At 42.3% G+C, this 20204-nt stretch overlaps 1 protein-coding gene across 4 annotated transcripts in view; it reads left to right on the top strand.

The window, feature by feature from the left end:
* IGF2BP3 (insulin like growth factor 2 mRNA binding protein 3) overlaps positions 1–20057 on the top strand; it is a 144840-nt gene extending 124783 nt beyond the window's left edge. For 2 of the 4 annotated variants that reach the window (XM_027539923.1, XM_027539926.1), the window contains 7 exons: positions 749–884; positions 2446–2571; positions 10200–10319; positions 13819–13893; positions 16549–16680; positions 17371–17484; positions 17773–20057. In XM_027539923.1, coding sequence (XP_027395724.1) covers positions 749–884; positions 2446–2571; positions 10200–10319; positions 13819–13893; positions 16549–16680; positions 17371–17484; positions 17773–17871 — 802 coding nt within the window. In that variant the 3' untranslated portion in view covers positions 17872–20057. Of the gene's footprint in view, positions 1–748; positions 885–2445; positions 2572–10199; positions 10320–13818; positions 13894–16548; positions 16734–17370; positions 17485–17772 lie in introns of those variants that run through there. The other 2 variants (XM_027539925.1, XM_027539924.1) reach the window with 2 other exon arrangements.
* Positions 20058–20204: the final 147 nt, after the last annotated feature.

Genomic DNA, 20204 nt, shown 5'->3' on the forward strand with positions numbered 1-20204 from the left:
TTAGATGGTCCCAGTGTCATCTGAGTGGATTTTGACGCTTCTGCAGGAGCTGAAACAGCAGGGAGTTTCTGAATATTGCTGTTACATCTTAGCTTTTTAGTTGTGTAAATGATCATCAAGGGACTATGTTTTAAATTCAGTCAAAATGGATTGATATGTATTATTTCCTCAAGCCTATGTCAATCTAAATTCTAAAATTAGCAACAAAAATAAGCTTAGACATATGAATTCTAGGTGCCATTCTGGAATATTTTCTTGCTTATCCCTTGCTTGGTGACCCAAAAAATGCAGTTGCACGACAAGGCCAATTACACCCCAAATTGGTCAGTGCAGACTAGAAATGCACTTAATAAAGGTTATATTCATCTGGTTCTTGGGTTCCACTAAAACTATAGGTTCCTCTGGATCATTTTCTTTACATTTCACTGTTCAGTTGTGAAAAAAGCTCACCATAAGTGGTCAAGAAGTATAATTTGTTTAAAACATGGACTTAATTGAACTGCATACACCCAGAGATACTTATTGAGAAGGTGGGAGGGGCAGTATTTTCTATTCTCCTGCAGCTTTACAATTCTTGTATTCACAACTTTTGGGGCTTACTCATTTTTCATGATGTCTAACCACCTACTTTTACACATTGCCAGCCTCCACAGTTGGGTTTGAATTGCCATCTGTGGTTGAACTATTATTAACTGTCTCCCTCCTATAATTTCCTGTCTTTTTCTTGCCTCTCTGTTTCAATCTGCAGATTGCAGGAGCTGACACTGTACAATCCGGAGCGCACCATTACGGTGAAAGGCAACGTGGAAACATGTGCCAAAGCTGAGGAAGAGATAATGAAGAAAATCAGGGAGTCTTACGAAAACGATATTGCTTCTATGAATGTTAGTTTTCTTATGAAGGAAATGTCTTTGTTTTGATGAACAGTTCAAAGATGTTTTCAGTTGCCTTAACATTGGTTTCTTTAATGGCGTCATTGTTAGATGTGGTTTCTGATGGACTTTGAGCACCAGGGTGAGTGCCCTGGGATAGTTGGGCAGACACAGACTTGGACCTCAGGCTTGGCCATCTTTTGTGATTTTAGCCAACTTTGCGCCTTAGCTTCCTTACTTGTGAGGTAAGGCTAATGCCTCCCTAAAAAAGGCTAATCTCTCCCATACAGTGTGAATTTGAGGGAGATTGTAGTATTATAGGAATGTGGGCTTTAGAGTGTGTGAACTGGTTTGAATCTTAGCTCAACCATTTATTAGCTGTAGCTTTATTCTCATAGATGACATACTTGGTCTCTCGGAGCACCAGTTTCCTCATCTGTAACATGGGGCTACTGCCTACATTGCATGCTTATTAGGATTATAATAGATACAGTGCATATATAAAAAACTACTGTTATGAAGATAAATTTAAAACCTAGTTACTTGTAAACCTTGATAAAAGAATTTCAAATGACAAAACAATTTGTGTAGCACAGGTAAGGTAATTAAAGTGCATTGCTGCCGTGCCATAATGGATGGAATGGTATGGAAAATGTAGCATTTCAAAAGTCCATCTTGAATTTTCAATTAAATGATTGAAAAAAGAAAAGTTCCTGTTGGGCCTGCCATCTGAAACATTACACCTGAAAGAAGGGAAAGTGTAAAAATGGTACTGCCGTTGTGAGAAGTGCCTTAAATGCTAATCATTTTACCCCCACATGACTGCCTCCCTACCTTCACATGATCACTGCTCATCCAGATGTGTCAGGGTCACTTGGGAGTAAATCCAAACCCACACAGGCCTTGTAAAAACAGGCTTGAGGATGCTCAAGTCTGAACTCTTCTCCACCTTATTTTCTCAGCCCTTGGCAAATGAAACCAAAACCAAATCCCATTTCTGGCTCCTGGATCTGTTCCAAAGATAGGTTTATCTGAAGGGACAGGAGGATGGAACCTGATTCCCAAAGGGCTTGGTTTTGTTTTAGGTCTATAGACTCAGGACCACCAAATTTTTTTCATGGAGTAAAGATCTCTTAATATCTGTTATCTGTTCTGCTTTTTAATGAACATATCTTGTTTGCTTGCTTCTTCAATTCATGTAGGATACTCAGTCTCTTTACTGTGTGCCCAGAGCGTACAGATAACATGTATGTCTGAGCACTGAGAGCTCCTCGTAAAGGCAAGGAAGGCTGTGTTCCCTGCTTGGAGAAACCTAGTGTGCCTTCAGATCAAAGAGGAGGCAGACAGCACATGGAGTTGAAAATAGCAAGAATTATGTGCAGACATAACCTGTAACCCAAAGAATAATCACATGGAACATCTGCTTTGTTTTAAAATTTAACTCACAAAATGATTTTTTTCTTTACTTGACAAGAGGTCACAATCTGGATATTATCACATATAAATGCTCACTTGTACTTGATCTTGTAATTGTAAAATGAAGGGACTTTTTTTTTTTTTTTAACCATTGCAGCTGCAAGCACATCTAATTCCTGGATTAAATCTGAACGCCTTGGGTCTGTTCCCACCCACATCTGGGATGCCACCTCCCACCTCAGGGCCCCCATCAGCTATAACTCCTCCTTACCCACAGTTTGAGGTAAGACAGTGTGCCCTGCCTTTCCTTATGGTTGGGGGTGTGGCGTCAAGGGACACGGTCAGACTCTGTTGCCCTCAAGTGGTGTGAATTAAATGCTAATTGGGGGAAATCTTAAGGTGAAGCCTGACCCCTGTGGGACCACTCGTCAGCTTGGATCTGGCTTTCCGGCTCTTGTCACTGGGACCTCCTTCTCTTTGTAGACGTACATGAGTTATTTCCTTTGACGTTTCTTGGGTGGCAGGGTTGTCAACATGTGTTTTCAGATATCAAAAGAAAAATCTGAGACTCTGGGGAAGGGGAAAGGTTTCTTATTTTTAAATGTAAAGGAGAGGATTTTGAATAGGCTTCCTTCATCCTGAACATTTTCCATTCTCCGTGCTGTACTTTATTAAGTGGTGAGCTCAGATCGTCTTGCCCACAAATCTGCTGTGTATGTGTGTTTGTGTGCAGACATTAAACAGCTTTTATTTGTTTTGTGAACAGGTGTGTCCTTAGGAAATAATTGTGTTAAGAAATTGTAATTTTTTATTTGCTTTTTAAGAGTAGCATTTTCCCTGAGGTTAGAAATAGGAGGCCAGTGATAGCATGAAAATAAGGACAGCCTAGCAGACACTGTATACAAGAATTTTTTTGGAAAGAAGTTCTCAGTTCAGTTGCATTATCAATAATAATTTAAGACAATCATGTGAAATAAAATTAACATTCTAGGATCTTCCTTCTTGAATTCGCTTTTCTCTTTCTTCCTATTTGACTTTCTTATGATATAAAGTTGTGAGTGGTACCTGCTACACCAAACTGAGGGAGGTGTTCAGGGAAAAGGTGGGGGCTCTGTTCTGTTAGTGCTTGGAGCACTTGTAGAATAAAAAGCCACTGGATTCTGCAAAGAACACGGGTTATGAGACTGATCATATTTTATCCCTGTAAGAATGTGAATTTCCTTTGCCTGTCCTTGAAGCCACCCAGCTGTTGGGTGTGCTTATTAGCTTTTGCTCTGGCCTTGTAGTGTGTGTCTTTCTGCCATTGCTGTTGGCGACATTTGCATCTTCCCCTGCTGCTCACCTGCCACTTCAAACCTCTTTGGGCCTAGAAACCATGTAACAAAGCTCCTTAATCTAAATATAGGTATCAGAATTTCATATCATGTGTGAATAGACTTGATTCTAAAGCTTTGTGGGGCTTCCCAGGTTAAACTAGTGGTAAAGAACCCACTTGCCAAAGCAAAAGATTTTAAAAAACACGAGTTTGATCCCTGGGTCAGGAAGGTCCCATGGAGGAGGGCAACCCACCCCAGTATTCTTGCCTGGGAAATCCCATGGACAGAGGAGTCTGGCGTGGTGTCCCACAGGGTTGGACACAACAGAAAACTTAGCACGCACACCCACAAAGCTTTGTACCACAGCTAAAAGTGATGTGAAGTGGCTAATGTGTTTGTAACTTGGTGCTAAAGGGGATGGGTGGAAAGAAAGCGAGCCCTGGAGGGAGGCCCTGGGCCCCACCATCTCTCTCACTGTAGGTCAGTCTCCTCTTTGCTCTAGGCTTCTTTGCTCATTCACACAGTGAAGAAACTGAGCTAGGTGAATGATCTCTAAGAACTCTTCTTTCCAGCAGTTTTAATTTTTACAGAATTTGAAATTGTTTCTTACAAATTGAAGGTTTGCAGCAATCTGCATTGAGCAAATGTATTAGTAACCATGTTTCCCATAGCATTATTTTTAATCAGGTATGTACAGTTTGACATAATGCTGTTGTACACTTAATAGGCAACAGTGTAGTAGAAACTTACATGCACGGGGAAACAAAAAAATGTGTGCGAATTCACTTTATTCTGATACTCCATCTAATGCAGTGGTCTGACACTGAATCTGCAGCGTCTCTGGGGTATGCCTGTATTTAAAAACTGGGTTAGAGAATTAAAGGTCGGTAGGTGCTTGCTCTCGGCACTTGACAACACTCCTGCATTACTGTTCTGTAGACATTCTCACCGAGAAGTCAGGTTACTCACAAAGATAGTCTCTTTATCCTCAGTGCCTGTAGGTTAGTAGCAAATCTCTGTGTTTACTTTATACATTGCCTGGCAAGGAGTAGGTATTGATGACTAAATCGTTCAAAGACTATTTTTATGCGCTTCTTCCTCTTTTAGAATTGTTTCATTTTTCTGCTCATGTTTTCTCACTTCTGCTTTGTAACATGAAGTAGAATTTGATGCATCTCGTCTTTGGATAAATTCCTTGTCTCTGTTCTGTTCCAAAACTTTGCCCGTCCCTCCCCCTAAAACGTACTCTTCTTCCTGAACCTGCCAGGTTGGTGTTTCCAATAGAGCCAAAGAGTTGGTTCTTCCAGCAGACAAAAAGTCTCTAGTTCCTGCCTAGCAGCTGGCTCCTGCAGTACTTAATTGGCAGACTTCGAGTTTATAAATGACAAGAAATGCTCCTTTCAGAGATGCTCAAACGGTAGGGAAGAGGCAGTTGGCAGCTAGTGAGCAGAGGAGGAGCTGGAATTGGCATCACACACAACAGCACCCATAGCTGGATGGTTTGGCGGCTTGCGCTGGGGTTGGCAGAAGTTAGCTCGGGAGCTGTTGTCTCCATCATTTTGATAATGCCTTTGGAGTCTTCCCAAGCCTCTAGAACAACAGTGCAATCTTAAAATTGCTAACTTTCTGCTTATGGAAGAGACAAGAAAGGTGAACACTTTCTTGGGTCTTAGCTACTTTGAAGTGGTCTTTAAGAAGCAAAACTATAATTTGAAAGGGACTGTTAGATCAAATGACTTGCATGGAGTCTTAGACCTCCTCTTTAGGATGTCTTATGGTGGGTGTGACTCATATGCTAGTAAACAATCTCAAAGTAAATAACTCATTGCATATATTATCTCGAAGAGGTCTTGTACTTAGTATATGGAGAAACTTTCTTTGCCTTTTTAAAAAAAGACTTAAATATGCTGTTCAGGTCATGAAGTTGAGTAAACTCAATTCCAGTTCCAGGCCAAAATCCAGTAAAACGCAACAAACAAAACAAAAAACCCCCAGGAGTATGTATCTTACAAGCCAAAGGGAGATGCTGGCATCCTTCCAGGTTCCTGGAGGCTGGTCTTGTTGGCTGGCATGCTTGTCTCCGTGCCTTTGTGATGTCTTAGATTCTGTTCCCCACAAAGTAAATACACTTAACTTTAGTGTTTGCTCATTCTTGTATCTCCTCATGATAGATGATTAGAAATTACTCATTGGCAGACTTCACCAGTTAAGCAAACTTTCAGTTGAGCAGCTTTGTTCTTCTGTTATTTCAAGCTATAGCACAGAGGCTGCCAAGAACTCCAGAGGAAGTGCTGCCAATAGGCATCTGGCAGAAATCCACTGGGAAGCGGCTTGTGGCCTGAGTATCATTCACCTCTGAGGGTTTAGGAAGAAGGGTTCAGGGTAACGCAGGTGAACATTAACTTCCATGTGAAGAATGTGGAACATGAAAAGGTAAAGCTGATGAATCTTCTCAAAACCACCTCAGTCTTAAATTCACAGGTGAAAGAGACTTGTCATAACCCATTGTTATGGCTTCTGAACTTTATAAGTAAAAACTATTTGCTTATTTGGGTGTCCTAACCTGAAAGCTCGGAGAAGGCAATGGCACCCCACTCCAGTACTCTTGCCTGGAAAATCCCATGGACGGAGGAGCCTGGTAGGCTGCAGTCCATGGGGTCGCCAAGAGTCGAACACGACTGAGCGACTTCACTTTCACTTTTCACTTTCATGGATTGGAGAAGGAAATGGCAACCCACTCCGGTGTTCTTGCCTGGAGAATCCCAGGGACGGGGGAGCCTGATGGGCTGCCGTCTATGGGGTCGCACAGAGTCGGACACGACTGAAGCAACTTAGCAGCAGCAGCAACCTGAAAGCTGAGCGCTGAAGAATTGATGCTTTTGAACTGTGGTGTTGGAGAAGACTCTTGAGAGTCCCTTGGACTTCGAGGAGATCCAACCAGTCCATCCTAAAGGAGATCAGTCCTGGGTGTTCATTGGAAGGACTGATGCTGAAGCTGAAACTCCAATACTTTGGTCATCTCATGTGAAGAGTTGACTCACTGGAAAAGACCCTGATGCTGGGAGGGATTGGGGGCAGGAGGAGAAGCTGACGACAGAGGATGAGATGGCTGGATGGCATCACCGACTCGATACACATGAGTTTGGGTGGACTCCGGGAGTTGGTGATGGACAGGGAGGCCTGGCGTGCTGCGATTCATGGGGTCACAAAGAGTCAGACACGACTGAGCAACTGAACTGAACCTGAAAGCATGGCTTACCATGCAGAGTCCCATATAAGACTGGGCTGGTTTAATGACTGTCCGGTAGACAGGACGTTTATGTGAGGTGCCTTATACTCCTCGAGGAAATTCTGCTTGGGAGGTAATTCATGGTCAGGGATGTGCTTGTTGGATTTGGAACTGGACAGAGGGATCTGGGGAGCATTCAGAAAAGTCTTCATCAGGCTGCAGACATCTGATGAGTCACTTTCTCATTAAGGTGCCATTGTCAAGAGCACAAACCACAGTCCCTGAGTCTGGGGCACTGCCTCCTCGCATGCTTCCTTCACTTCCTGCTAACCTGCCTTGTAGATTTCTGTTACTTCTGCTTTCATCCCAGCGTGGAACATTTTTGTCTGCATAGCAATGCTTTCTTCATGACTTTGCCCTTCTTTCTTCTTGGTCCTTTCAGTCCTTGTCTCTTCACCGCCGTTCCTTTCCCACAGCTTCTCAACTTAATCTATGTATTCATTCATCATCGCCTACCTCATTCCCACCTCCCCAAAGTCAGTGAAACAAAAGCACCTGTAGCCTCTCACCCATCACTGTATGGAAGGATGATTGCTTTGTTCAGCGTTTGAGATGACAGTAGTTATGCCTGTGGGTTTTTCTCGTAGCTGTGGTGGTCAGTGTGTTTCTTCTAGGCTGAGATGCTCAGGCTGTACTCTGAGGTTTGGGGACTTTTGGTCTGATGGTCCTGGTACTTCAGGCTGCTAAGAACATTCAGAAGTTACGCTCTGGGGTCAGTCCCAGGAAAACTAGTTTTTACTAAACAAATAGCTTTTCTCTTAAAGATATGATAAATCATGCTATTAATTTTTTTCTTAGTTTTAATTAATTGCTAAGAAGCATAGAGCCACATTTGTAGAACAGCAGCATTTCTGATTCTCTTTTCTGTTCCCTGCTCTTATTTCTTCACTTCCTTTGTCTTTCTAAATCTTCTTTATTTTGTAAGCAGTATAAAGTATTCCTGGAACATGGCCCAGAAAGCAAATAATTACAATAGTCATGGCAAAATACAATGGGGCAGATTTTGGCAAGTTACATGATAGATTTAGTCTGATCCTTAGGAAAGTCTTAAAAAAAAAACAAAGGTCTTTATTACTGCCAGACCCCTGACTCCTCACTACCCCCCTTAAAAAAAGTGTACTCAGAAGAACATTACATGGATGTTCTTAGCGAGACAAAATAGATCCTATCTTTACTTTAGAAGAGCTTCCCTTGTGGCTCAGCTGGTAAAGAATCTGCCTGCAATGTGGGAGGCCTGGGTTTGATCCCTGGGTTGGGAAGATCCCCTGGAGAAGGGAAAGGCTACCCACTCCAGTATTCTGGCCTAGAGAATTCCATCAACATCCATGGGGTCGCAAAAAAGTCAGACACGACTGAGCAACTTTCACTTTACTTCAGAAAATTGGTTAATATAAGGACCGGAATGACAAAATAAATTGATATTAACATGGAGCCCAGTTTATAGGCAATGTCATCATTAATTCAGTTCTATCCAGTTACTAAGAAAGGCCTTAAATTGTCCCTCTGGAATAAATGAGTTGTGTGCTGTCTTCAGCTGTGTCTGACTCTTTGCAACCCCGTGGACCGTAGCCCACTGGGCTCCTCTGTCTATGGAATTTTCCCAGCAAGAATTCTGGAATGGGTTGCCACTTCCTTCTCCAAGGGATCTTCCTGACCCAGGGATCGAACCCATGCCTTTTGCATCTCCTGCACCGACAGGTGGGTTTTTTACCCCTGCGCCATCTGGGAAGCCCCTGGAATGGACAGTTTATGGTAACTGCATAACGCCCTGGCAGCCTGTGACGTATGGTGCTTCCCAGAAAGAGGCATTGTTCCTATGACTCGGAAATACTGAAGGGTGGACTAATTTTATTTTTTGTTCTTCCCTGATGAATAGCAGTAAAAGTTGGTTTGGCCAGGCTGTGCAGGACAGGCCTCTTCCAGAGATCTCTACAGGCAAGAGTCCAGTGGAGGCAAAACCTCTTCTGGTTTGTGTGTTCTAAGAATGCTTACCGAGCCCCCGGGGAGACTTCATTAGGCTGACAGCTGTATGAAGACCTGCAGTGTTACAGCATCCTGGGAAGCATAGGAAATACCAAGTTGTGAAGAATATAGTGTGCGCACATCTATTTATACTGACGCTGAAGAAACAAAAGTGTCGGGATCAGAGAAAAGTACAATGGCTTTTGTCAAGAATACTTTCTAGAGTTGAATTTTAGGTTAACTTGGATAGGAACTGAAGGGGCACATGGTGCAGGGGTGGTTAACAGAAAAAGGAAGAGGCTTAGAAGAGCAGAGTTCCGATTTTTCTGTGTAGGAAACAAGACATCGGGTCTAGAATCACACGCTGCTTTAATTTTCTGTACGTGGGAAAGGCATGTTTTAAACCGAAATGACTTCCCTCTGTCTTTTACACATTTATTGACTGTAAGATAATTAGCGTGAGAGTTTAGAAATATAAACTTTAAATGTTCATGCTGCAATCCAGCATTTTTATTACATAAAATCTTAGAAGTATTTGTACATGGGCACAAGATTTATGTTGAAAGACCTGACTCTAGTGTTAGACTAATTAATGAGAAACTGGAAACCGTACTTTCTTGAAGTGTTCCCAAAAAAGTCCTCAGATACAACAATATAACTGTCAGGGAAAGATACAGGAATTGGGTTTTTTGGGGATCAGCTTTTCTGTGATGTGCTTATTTTATTCTCATAATCCTTAAAAGTTTCAGTTGAAAGTGTCTTACAGACGCTTCAGATGGATGTATGCAGATGAGACAACAAAGCTGTTGATTTCTTTTCCTTGGTCCAGTAGAGCATCTTTCCTTTGTGACTCAATTAAACTTTTTTTGGGGGGGGTGGTGAATTTTTTAATTGAGGTATAACTGACATACATTTTCAGGCGATTCAATATCTGTATATACTACAAAGAAAGAAACAGAAGACTTAGCATGCTCTCTGTCCCCACACAGGACTTACGGGGAGAAAAGGAAGTGGTTATTGACACTAGCAACCTTTGTGTGCTAAGAGTGCTCATGTCATTTGCTGGGTCAACATTAAGTGCCACAAAAGTTGTTGTAATTCTGTAACTCAACATTCTAAGCTTTAAGGAAATTATACACGGAAAAGTGGTATTATTATAAATACTAATGCTTTCAGGATGAATATGAGAACTTCCCAACCTGTTAGGTAGAGTCATATCAACTTACTGTGGTGATTTTTCCTAAACTATGCTAATATTCCTAACAGTACAAGAATGCCCCCGTCCCTATGCCCACACCACAGCCTCATCTGTGTCCACTGAGCATGGATGTCCTGTCTTTCCAGCAACAGTCGGAAACGGAGACGGTCCATCTCTTCATCCCAGCACTGTCTGTAGGCGCCATCATTGGCAAGCAAGGGCAGCACATCAAACAGCTGTCTCGCTTTGCAGGAGCGTCTATTAAGGTACTGTCCTGCCACCTGCGGCTCTCCTCTGCTTTAAGGACAGCACGCCACAGAGATGTGAGTCTGTCTGTCACTTTCTGTGAACTGAATGTAGCAGTCTATACTGGGGTTACATAGGGTGTGGTAGGAAACTCCGTGTAACAACACTAGCTTAAACAAGGTAAGCTAAATTCTCTCTCCAGAAAAAGCAGTCTGGAGGTAGAGAGCCCAGCACTGGAGTGGGGTCCTGCTCCGCCATGCCCCTGGGCATACTTCTTCTAGCTCATCCGCGGGGCGGCCTTAGTCCCTTACTCCCTCCCAGATGACGCTACTGCGTGTCCTAACAATCAAGGCTGTAGTCCATTTGTTTTAAGGAATACACAAACTGACAAAGCCTTGATATAGTCATAGCTTTCGTCAGGAAAACATCAGTGTACTGGAGGTTTTGTTTCGGTTATGTCTTATAAATATTCGAATATAGTACCAAAAAATCCACATTGCACTCGTGTTTATAATATCTTTATTTACAACTGGGAAATGGGGAGGAAGTCAACTAGGAAATGCATGAACTGTGGCTTATCTGTATAATAAAGATTCAGTTCAGTCGCTCAGTCAGGTCTGACTCCTTGTGACCCCTTGAACCGCAGCATGCCAGGCCTCCCTGTCCATCACCAACTCCTGGAGTCCACCCAAACCCATGTCCAAAATAAAGATTACTTAGCACTAAAAAGGAGGGAGCTGTTGATAAAGACCATACATATTATGCTAAGAGAAAGAAGACTCAAAAGGCTATATACTGTATGATCCCACTTATGAAAGTTCTGGAAAAAACAGAACTATGGAAATGGAGGAGAAAAATCAGCGGTTGCGAGGAACTGGAGGAAGGGCTGGAGACAAAGAGCCAGCAGGAGGGGATGTTGAGAGCGTAGGCTGCTGACTGAGGTGCGCTTACGACTGTGCATTTGCCACCACGTGAGCTGCAGTGTGCACACACACAGTTAATGAGAAAGCAGAATACACAGGACAGCCCTCATACGCTGTCTTGCAGCAAAAGATTAACAAAATATGTGAACAGAAAATGCAGCCAAAATAAACAGGTAAAGGAAAAGACCTGGTAAAAAGACCAAGTGGTGAACTAACTTTACTATCCTGTTAGTTTCCTGACTAATGAATTAAAACATGCTCGTGCACAAAAAAGAACCTACCAGATACTTTGTTTTTGGAAAAATTCCAGCAAATGTTTTATGAACAAGAATTGGGTATTTAGACACCGGGCTCTTTTTCTTTGTCTTTCTTGGAGTTTTGATGATAAGGGTAAAATGTTTTTCTTTCCAAAAAGTCTGAAACGTGCATAATGTGAAAGGTGCATTAGCACTCTAACACTTGGCTAGATTTCCATAATGTAAGTTCCCATGTAGGGACTTTAATGTGTACCTGTATGTCTGGTATCACCAAACCGTAGTTATTTGTTAACTTACTGGACGTTAAGATTGTTCCAAATTTCTCCTGCACAGTGATGGATTAAGTTCTTTTTATCATATTGTCATATACAACCTTATTCTTTCACATGAGTTTACACAAATGGATCTGGTGAGTCTCAGGGCATGTGCTTTCTTTTCAGCTTCTCAGACATTAGAGCAATTTGTACTCCTAACCTCAGTTTTAAACTCAGTATTAAAACTCAACATTCAGAAAACTAAGCTCATGGCATCTGGTCCTATCACTTCATGGCAAATAGAAGGGGAAACAGTGATAGACTTTATTTTGGGGGGGCTCCAGAATCACTGCAGATGGTGACTGTAGCCATGAAGTTGGCTCCTTGCTCCTTGGAAGAAAAGCTATGACCAACCTAGACAGCATGTTGAAAAGCAGAGACATTACTTTGCCAGCAAAGGTCCATCGAGGCTATGCTCTTTCCAGTAGCCGTGTATGGATGTGAGCGTTGGCCTATAAAGAACGCTGAGCGCCGAAGAACCGTGGTGGTGGAGAAAACTCTTCAGAGTCCCTTCGACTGCAATGAGATCCAACCAGTCCATCCTATAGGAAATCAGTCCTGAAGTTCAATGGAAGGACTGATGCTTGAAGCTGAAGCTCTGATACTTTGGCCACCAGATGCAAAGAACTCACTCATTGGAAAAGACCCTGATGCTGGGAAAGATTGAAGGTGGGAGGAGAGGATGACAGAGGATGAGATGGCTGGATGGCATCACCAACTCAATGGACATGAGTTTGAGTAAACTCCGGGGGTTGGTGATGGACAGGGAGGCTTGGCATGCTGCAGTCACCAAGAGTTGGACACGATGAACAACTGAACTGAACCTCAGTATATGAGTGCTCTCCCCTCCAGTCCTCTACCACCAGTACTGACAAAGACAAAAGTTCTTTTTAAAAAAGAAAGCCAGGGACATCCCCCAGTGGTTAAGATTCCGTGCTGTCACTGCAGGGGGATGCAGGTTAGATCGCTGCTCAGGGAGCTGAGATCCTGCAGGCTGGGCGGCCCAGTGAGGGCTACGGGGGAGGGAAATCAGAATGATACCTTCTCTCTAGGGGTTTTCTGTGAATAATTCTGAGTGTGGCCTACAGTAATTATTGGCTTTTTTTTACAGATTCAAAATTAGTGCCCAAAGTAGGAATAGTATCATTTTGGGCCTAAGTAACAGAAATGTTAGCTTTATTTTCAGGGAGTGAGAAAGCATGACTCTGGTAAAAGAAAAAGCCTGGTCTTGATTTGTAGCTGGTAGGACAGGGTGTACTAGGCTGTCAGCCATTGCTGGTGATCACACTGAGTGGCGAGTGCGGCAGCTTTTATTGTAGTTTTTGCTTCCTACTCCCATTATTTACTATAGGGAGTTGCTTCTTGCACAGCAAATGTCTAGCAAAAAATTTTTCTTCAAACAATTCCTACCTGCCAACTGTCTAAATCCTTGCTTACTGAGGGAACACTGGATTTTTCTCCCTTCAGCAGTCTCTGCAGCATATCCCTGGCCTGGCCTTTTGTGTGATTTCATATGCTCTGCCAAAATAGAAGAGTCTGAGTTCACTCTTCTGTCAGGTTAACATTTACTCTACGTGTTACTCCAGTGAGTGTACTTTGGGGGGACGTACGTACCATGTATCTATACGTATGTGTACATACCACATTGTAGATTTGTGACCCGAGCAGTTTCTTGCACTTGTGGGAAGCCCAGGGTGTGATGCTGCGTGTGGGACCAAGGACCACACGTCGAGCACCCGCTGGTGCAGCGAGGAGCAACGTGACGGTGGAGCCAGACGTGGCTCTTCCCCCAGTGCCACTGGCCTGTGTCGTCATGGCCAGGTGACGACTGCTGTAGCCTTTGGTCTCCCTGTCGGTGAAGTGTAGACAGGAGCCGTAACTAATGGACCTGCACTCATCACTGCCTCCCTATAACTTTCTTCCAGAAGGCTTATTTTCTGCATTTCAGTAAGTCATGTGCAGTTTGTGTAACATTTGTTATCAGTGGAACTGGAAGTGTTGTGACCTGTTTCTGGTCTGTTACAGATCGCTCCAGCTGAAGCACCAGACGCTAAAGTGAGGATGGTCATCATTACCGGGCCGCCGGAGGCTCAGTTCAAGGTATGTGCCCTGGAGCGTGTGCACAGATGACAGACGAATGCCTTCTTTTCAGAACCTCCATAACCTGGCTTCTCCCTTAAATAAATCTAGTACTCAGTAGAAGGAATCTCTCAGTGAAAATTGCTAAGACTGAGAACAGAGTAGAAAACGTTCCCCACATTAATTACATTTTAAAAACACACCAAAACCTCGGTGTGAGAGTTGTGTAATGGCCGTTGGGTTTGCCTATCTCCCAGGGGAGAATCTGCTCAGTGCCTTGTTAGCAGAGGTGAAGGCGAGGTGTTAAGAATGGTTTGGATGCTTTGTTACTCTCAAATCTTTCCTCCTGTCCCTAAGAAGCTTCGACCTTGACTTCAAATGTTCCTTTTTCCTCTTAACCCTTGAGTTAACTTCGGTTAACACCCTGGTCCACAGTTTCTCGATTAGTCACTCTAATCTTCAGAATTCTAGAGGTAGAAAGGGCAGGGACTCTTGAGGCATCTGTCCTGGTATGAACCATGGGTCATTTTGGGGGGCTTGGGGCCAGAATGCCTCCCACTCTGTCCTGAGAGGTGGTGCAGTAGGGGGATGAAGACCAGAGCCTTGGCAGCCAGGCTGCTGGTTCAGGTACCAGCTCTGCCATTTACTAGTAATACGACCTTGGGCAAGTTACTTAACCTATTCCTAGCTAGCTCCTCATAGTAAAATTGGGGTTAAAAACATCCACAAAGTTTAAACAAGGTTATATGGTTTAATAAATCAAGTAGTTAAAATAGTGCTGGACACACAGCAAACAGCATAAATGCACTGGTGTGTTAAGCAGACCTGGGCTGAATCAGACTAAGACCACGCCAGAGCCCCAGATTCACACGTACATACATACCTTTGAGTATATGATTCTCCCACAAAACTCAGTAGGGTGTCTGGTTTGTCACAGGTAAAAGCAGCTACTCAATTCAGTGTGACTTACCGGAAACCCCTGTCCTACTACTTAGCAGCTGTGTTAACAGGACAACTCTCTAAGCCTTAGTTCTCCTAGCCCTGAAACGTAGCTAAGTTATAAACCATCACTTTCTTTGACCTCTGTTTCCATGGGCCATTTTTCACTAAAAATCTGAATTTTTTTTTTCATTTCATTTACAGGGTACAGGAAACAAAAGGAGGTGCTTTGAGATGTAGGTACAGTTGGCTAGGCTCAGACTCAGGCAAGAAATTTACTTCTTCATACCAGCCTTGTGGTCCTAGCAGTTCAGATCAAAACTCAGAAATGCATCCTCCCCCAGATACTTACAGGACAAGTTACTTTAGCCTGAAATATTAAAAGATGGATACAAACGTCAGTTATGTTCTTACTGTTTTATAAATGGGTCTTGTGATTTTTATAATGCGTGTATGCTGGGAAACTTAGGTGGTTTCTCCATACGCTCTGTTGCCCATGTTGTGCACTTGTCTTAAACGGGACATGTAAGAGAAGCTCTAGTGCTTCAGTATCAGTTATGTGATCAGTGATAATTACAAACTATTTTAGAGATCTAAGTATTAGAAACAGATCTAAATATTAGAAAATAAGCTCTTAAAATTATAAATACTGTTTTGGAGGACAATATATATCCTTTGGGAGAAGGCAATGGCACCCCACTCCAGTACTCTTGCCTGGAAAATCCCATGGACGGAGGAGCCTGGTGGGCTGCAGTCCATGGGGGTCACTGAGAGTCGGACGTGACTGAGTGACTTCACTTTCACTTTTCACTTTCATGCACTGGAGAAGGAAATGGCAACCCAATCCAGTGTTCTTGCCTGGAGAATCCCAGGGACGGGGAGCCTGGTGGGCTGCCGTCTCTGGGGTCGCACAGAGTCGGACATGACTGAAGCGACTTAGCAGCAGGAGCAGCATATATCCTTTGTGTCCCTGGACTGTTAGTAATTACACCTGTGGCCTGAGACTTTGAGGATGACTGAAATATAGGGTACTAAGATGAATCTTTTAAATGTCTGTAACCCCCTGAAATGAGCTTATCTCTGCACCGATGAAAACATGTTTTGTACCTGTGTTTTTGTTCTCTACTGTGGCAGCCTGTTGGATGAAACCAACTCTGGCTTCTTTTTCCTTTGGTGTATAGCAGAGCAAATTTGTGGCTATACATAAAAGAGATTTACTATGTATAATTTCTGGTTGTATGCAGCAATTGACAGGATCTGTTTGAGTGCATCAGTTGTATATGTTAACTTGATTTTGTAGCTTCCGTCAAAGTAGAAACCATCTGGCTAAGATGAAGAAATGTTTGACAGAAAATACTCCTTGCTGGCCCATTTAGACATGAGCTTGGCTTCTTGTGAGCCTTATGTGGGTGGCTCTGTAGTTCATTCAGTCTCTGTTACTCAAGAAAAATGCAGTTACTATCTTACTGCCAGCAGGAGAATTTTACCTTTCAAGACTGGAGAGCCAACCAACGGTCAGTCATTCAGCTGCCGCAGCTGTGATAATGTCAGCACTGTCGCCATCTTTCCTCGGGCTCCTGCCATCTCTTGGGCGGCAGGCCACCATCAGGCGCAGATGTATCCCTGCAGAGGGCTGCTCCCGTGGGGCCAGGCCATTAACTTTACCCACTGTAAAATCAGTCAACCTTTGGCCTTTCCTACCTGAATGACACTGATAGGCTATGTTCTCATCTGTAGGCTCAGGGAAGAATTTATGGAAAAATTAAAGAAGAAAATTTTGTTAGTCCTAAAGAAGAGGTGAAACTTGAAGCTCACATCCGAGTGCCGTCCTTTGCTGCTGGCAGAGTTATTGGAAAAGGAGGCAAAACGGCAAGTACTTCAGCAAAACCTGTGCAGTGGTATGACAGGGAAAGCATCGAAAGGTACTTAGGAGTTCCCCGTCCCTGAATTTGGGCTAACTTCTAACAGCAGGACACCTGGGTCGAGGTTTGGAGAAGACTGCCCTTTGTTCTCCTGAGGGTTGGCTGTCAGCCACTGGGGAAAGCAGCACCTCTCTCAGACCACTTTGTGCGAGAGGACTGTCTCTTGAGGGACCTTTTGCATTTTTCTGTTGATAAACATCAGCTTTTTATTTCTGTTGTGCAAAAATACTAAATGACATGAAAACTTTAAAAAGTGTCATCTACCTTTATAACTTACACATCCTCTATAACTGAAAACTCGTTTGCAGTTTCTCTTTAACATATATAACTTCAAAATCGTAAACAGCTTTGAAAATGACTTGGAAGTGACTGCAAGTATGTTTTGGAATCAGATTTTTAGGGTTTAAATTAGGCTTTGTTATTGATGTATGTAACTGTAGGTAAGTCAGTTTCTTTGGGGATTAGTTTTAATTATCTTGAAATGGGACAATACTAATAACCAAATAGAATTATTGGTATATTAGATGAGATTTACAAAGACATATTTTGGTACAAGCGTTCAGGAAATGGTAATTTTTTTAAAAATAAAAAAACCCCAACAGTTCCACTTAACATGATTTCTGTTTATCTCCTTCAGGTGAATGAGCTCCAGAATTTGTCAAGTGCAGAAGTTGTTGTTCCCCGTGACCAGACTCCTGATGAGAATGACCAGGTGGTCGTCAAGATAACTGGTCACTTCTATGCTTGCCAGGCAAGTGGGCTCCCGTGTGTCAGGGCAGCTCTACAGCTGCCTCCGCAAATGGAAGCCATTCTCCCATGGGTGTCTCCATGCCGTACAAATATTCAAGGCTGTGTTTGATGCTTAATACGTTAAATCCCCTTTGAGCAGGTGATTTTAGAGACTCTGCTAGCAAACTAATTAGTACATGTCTTTAATCTTCAAATTTTAATTTGAAGTTAATTTTAAAAATGGAAGAGGTAAAATAACTTCCTGCAATACTTGATCAGGTAGGTGTTTCAAGGTTCCCTCCTTTTGCAGGTTGCCCAGAGAAAAATTCAGGAAATTCTGACTCAGGTAAAGCAGCACCAACAGCAGAAAGCTCTGCAAAGTGGACCATCTCAGTCAAGGCGGAAGTGAAGGCTCAGGAAACAGCCCACCACAGAGGCAGACGCCAAACCAAAGACAGACTGCTTAACCAACAGCCGGGCGCTGACCCCTTACCCAGCATCACATGCACAAGTTTTTACCTAGCCAGTTGTTTCTGAGGACCAGGCAACTTTCGAACTCCTGTCTCTGTGAGAATGTATACTTTATGCTCTCTGAAATGTATGACACCCAGCTTTAAAAAAAAAAAGAAAAAAGAAAAAAATGAGGGGGGAGGGAGGGAAAGAGAAGAACTCTGCACTTCCCTTTTGTTGCATTTCTCAGTATAACAAATACCTAATTTTTAAAAACATTCATTTCCCCCATGATGCCAGAAATTGGCTTAAATGGTGCATTCATGACACTCATCAAGTAAAACGAGATTGCTCCTAAGTCCAATTGTTAAAATTGGATCAGAACAGAATTGTTACAAGTACTTAAATGTTAACCTATTAGCATAGAAAAACTGTTCTGAGTTTAACACTAACATAAATAACCTAAGGGAAGTGCTGAATGGTGTTGGCAGGGGTATTAAACGTGCATTTTTACTCAACTACCTCAGGTACTCAGTAATGCAATGAAAGCAAAATTGTTTTGTTTTTTTTTTCTGAAAATTTTATATACTTTATAAAGATAAGTCCAACTGTTTTTTAAAAAATAAATTTAATTAGCTAACAGGCGAATAACTGAAAAATTTTACTTCTGGCTGGTGACAGTAAAGCTGGAAAAATTTCACGTTTTTTGAGGCTTCTGACAGTTATTAGTTGGAAAATCCAATAAATGTTCAGTGATACGGAGCAGTGCCTATATTTGGAGAGCAGCAAATACCTTTTGTTTGTGGTAGGGAAGTTTATGATGGTACTAACAGAGCAAAGTGGTTGCAGGAGGTTTTGGAAAGACTAGTTTTAAATGGCTTCAGGAGACTTGTTTTTCTGTTTGGCTATGTGATTGAATGCATAAATGCTTTGTGCTTTTGACTATCACTACCTAAAGTAAGTGTATCTGTGGAAACTTGCAGCCCCCGTGAACTTAATCACTTGACTGGCAGGAAGAAAGCTTTAGCTTGCCTTACAGGATGCTTAGTTTGCCAATACACTTTGGACCAGTTGGTCTATGCTTGGAGCAGACCCCAGAAGAGTTGCTTTGTGAAGACCAGTGGGGCAGTCAGATGGTGTGACAGTGTTTCAAGGCAATAAAAAGGCTCCATCTCCATGTGCCAGGCACTGTCATGAGCCTCAAAGTAAGCTGTTTTGAAGATTTTAAGCAATGATAAATCAAGATAAATGAAAGGCCACCTAAAGTATCACATACAGTGCAGGAGGATTTCTGTATTCTCTGCACCAGTTATCTGAAAATAAATCAAAAGATAGAAAAAAGAAGAACTTTGGAAATATAATTTCAATGACTGTGATAATACATTTGACCTTTGCTACTGAACGCATTCACCCATTCCTTAACTTGATGGCAAAGCCTGGTATGTACAATTACATGGGTGTGAGTGGTCTCCGAGGCCACGCTGCTCTCAGAATAGTGTTGCTTTTGTTCATTAAATAATCACAGTCATCATATAATACTGATCTGAAGGGCAGATATAACCCTTAAAGTATCATTTTGCTTCATTTGTATTTCAAGATGAATTTCTACACGGACTAGGTAAGTTTTTCTGAAGATCACTGTATCAATTAAACATTTTGAAAATGACTTGAAATGTTTTTCTAAATGTTTTCAGAAAACCAGTTTATTTTGTAGTTTTAGCCAAAAAGTGCCCTTTTTGTCACTGAATTCATCAAGCGTTTGTTTTTTCTATACAATGAATTGCTTAAAAGAAGTAACGGACTGGCTTTCTGGTTGGATTTTGGGTATAATGGGCTTACGGCCAGAGCTCTTCCTCAGTATTTGATTTTTCAAGCTTTTTTTTTTTAAATACAGATAGGTGCTACATTTATATCTGCCTGTTTAAATTCTGTCATATTTCACTTCTAGCCTTCTAGTGTGGCAAATCATGTTTTACTTTCAATGAAGCATTGGTAATGGAGTATCTGGTAATACTAGGAAGTAATTCTGTAATTGAGTTTTGCACTCACCACATATGGATCATTCCTCATCTGTAATGTGCCCCAAATGCAGCTCCATTATCCAGATACCTTGATGCAAAATAAAGTACTTCATTATTAGGTGCAGCCTGGTGCGTAGTATGTTTTATTTTTGGCTTTTCAGATTACTGTGAATGTCCTGAATTTCATCAAAATATAAACAGTATTACTAAAAATCCGTGTCAATCTCAAGGTAGGCACCAGTATCTACTACTGGCCTTCCTGTGAACCTTG

This window comes from Bos indicus x Bos taurus, chromosome 4, assembly GCF_003369695.1.
Source record: "Bos indicus x Bos taurus breed Angus x Brahman F1 hybrid chromosome 4, Bos_hybrid_MaternalHap_v2.0, whole genome shotgun sequence".
Taxonomy (NCBI): Eukaryota; Metazoa; Chordata; class Mammalia; order Artiodactyla; family Bovidae; genus Bos; species Bos indicus x Bos taurus.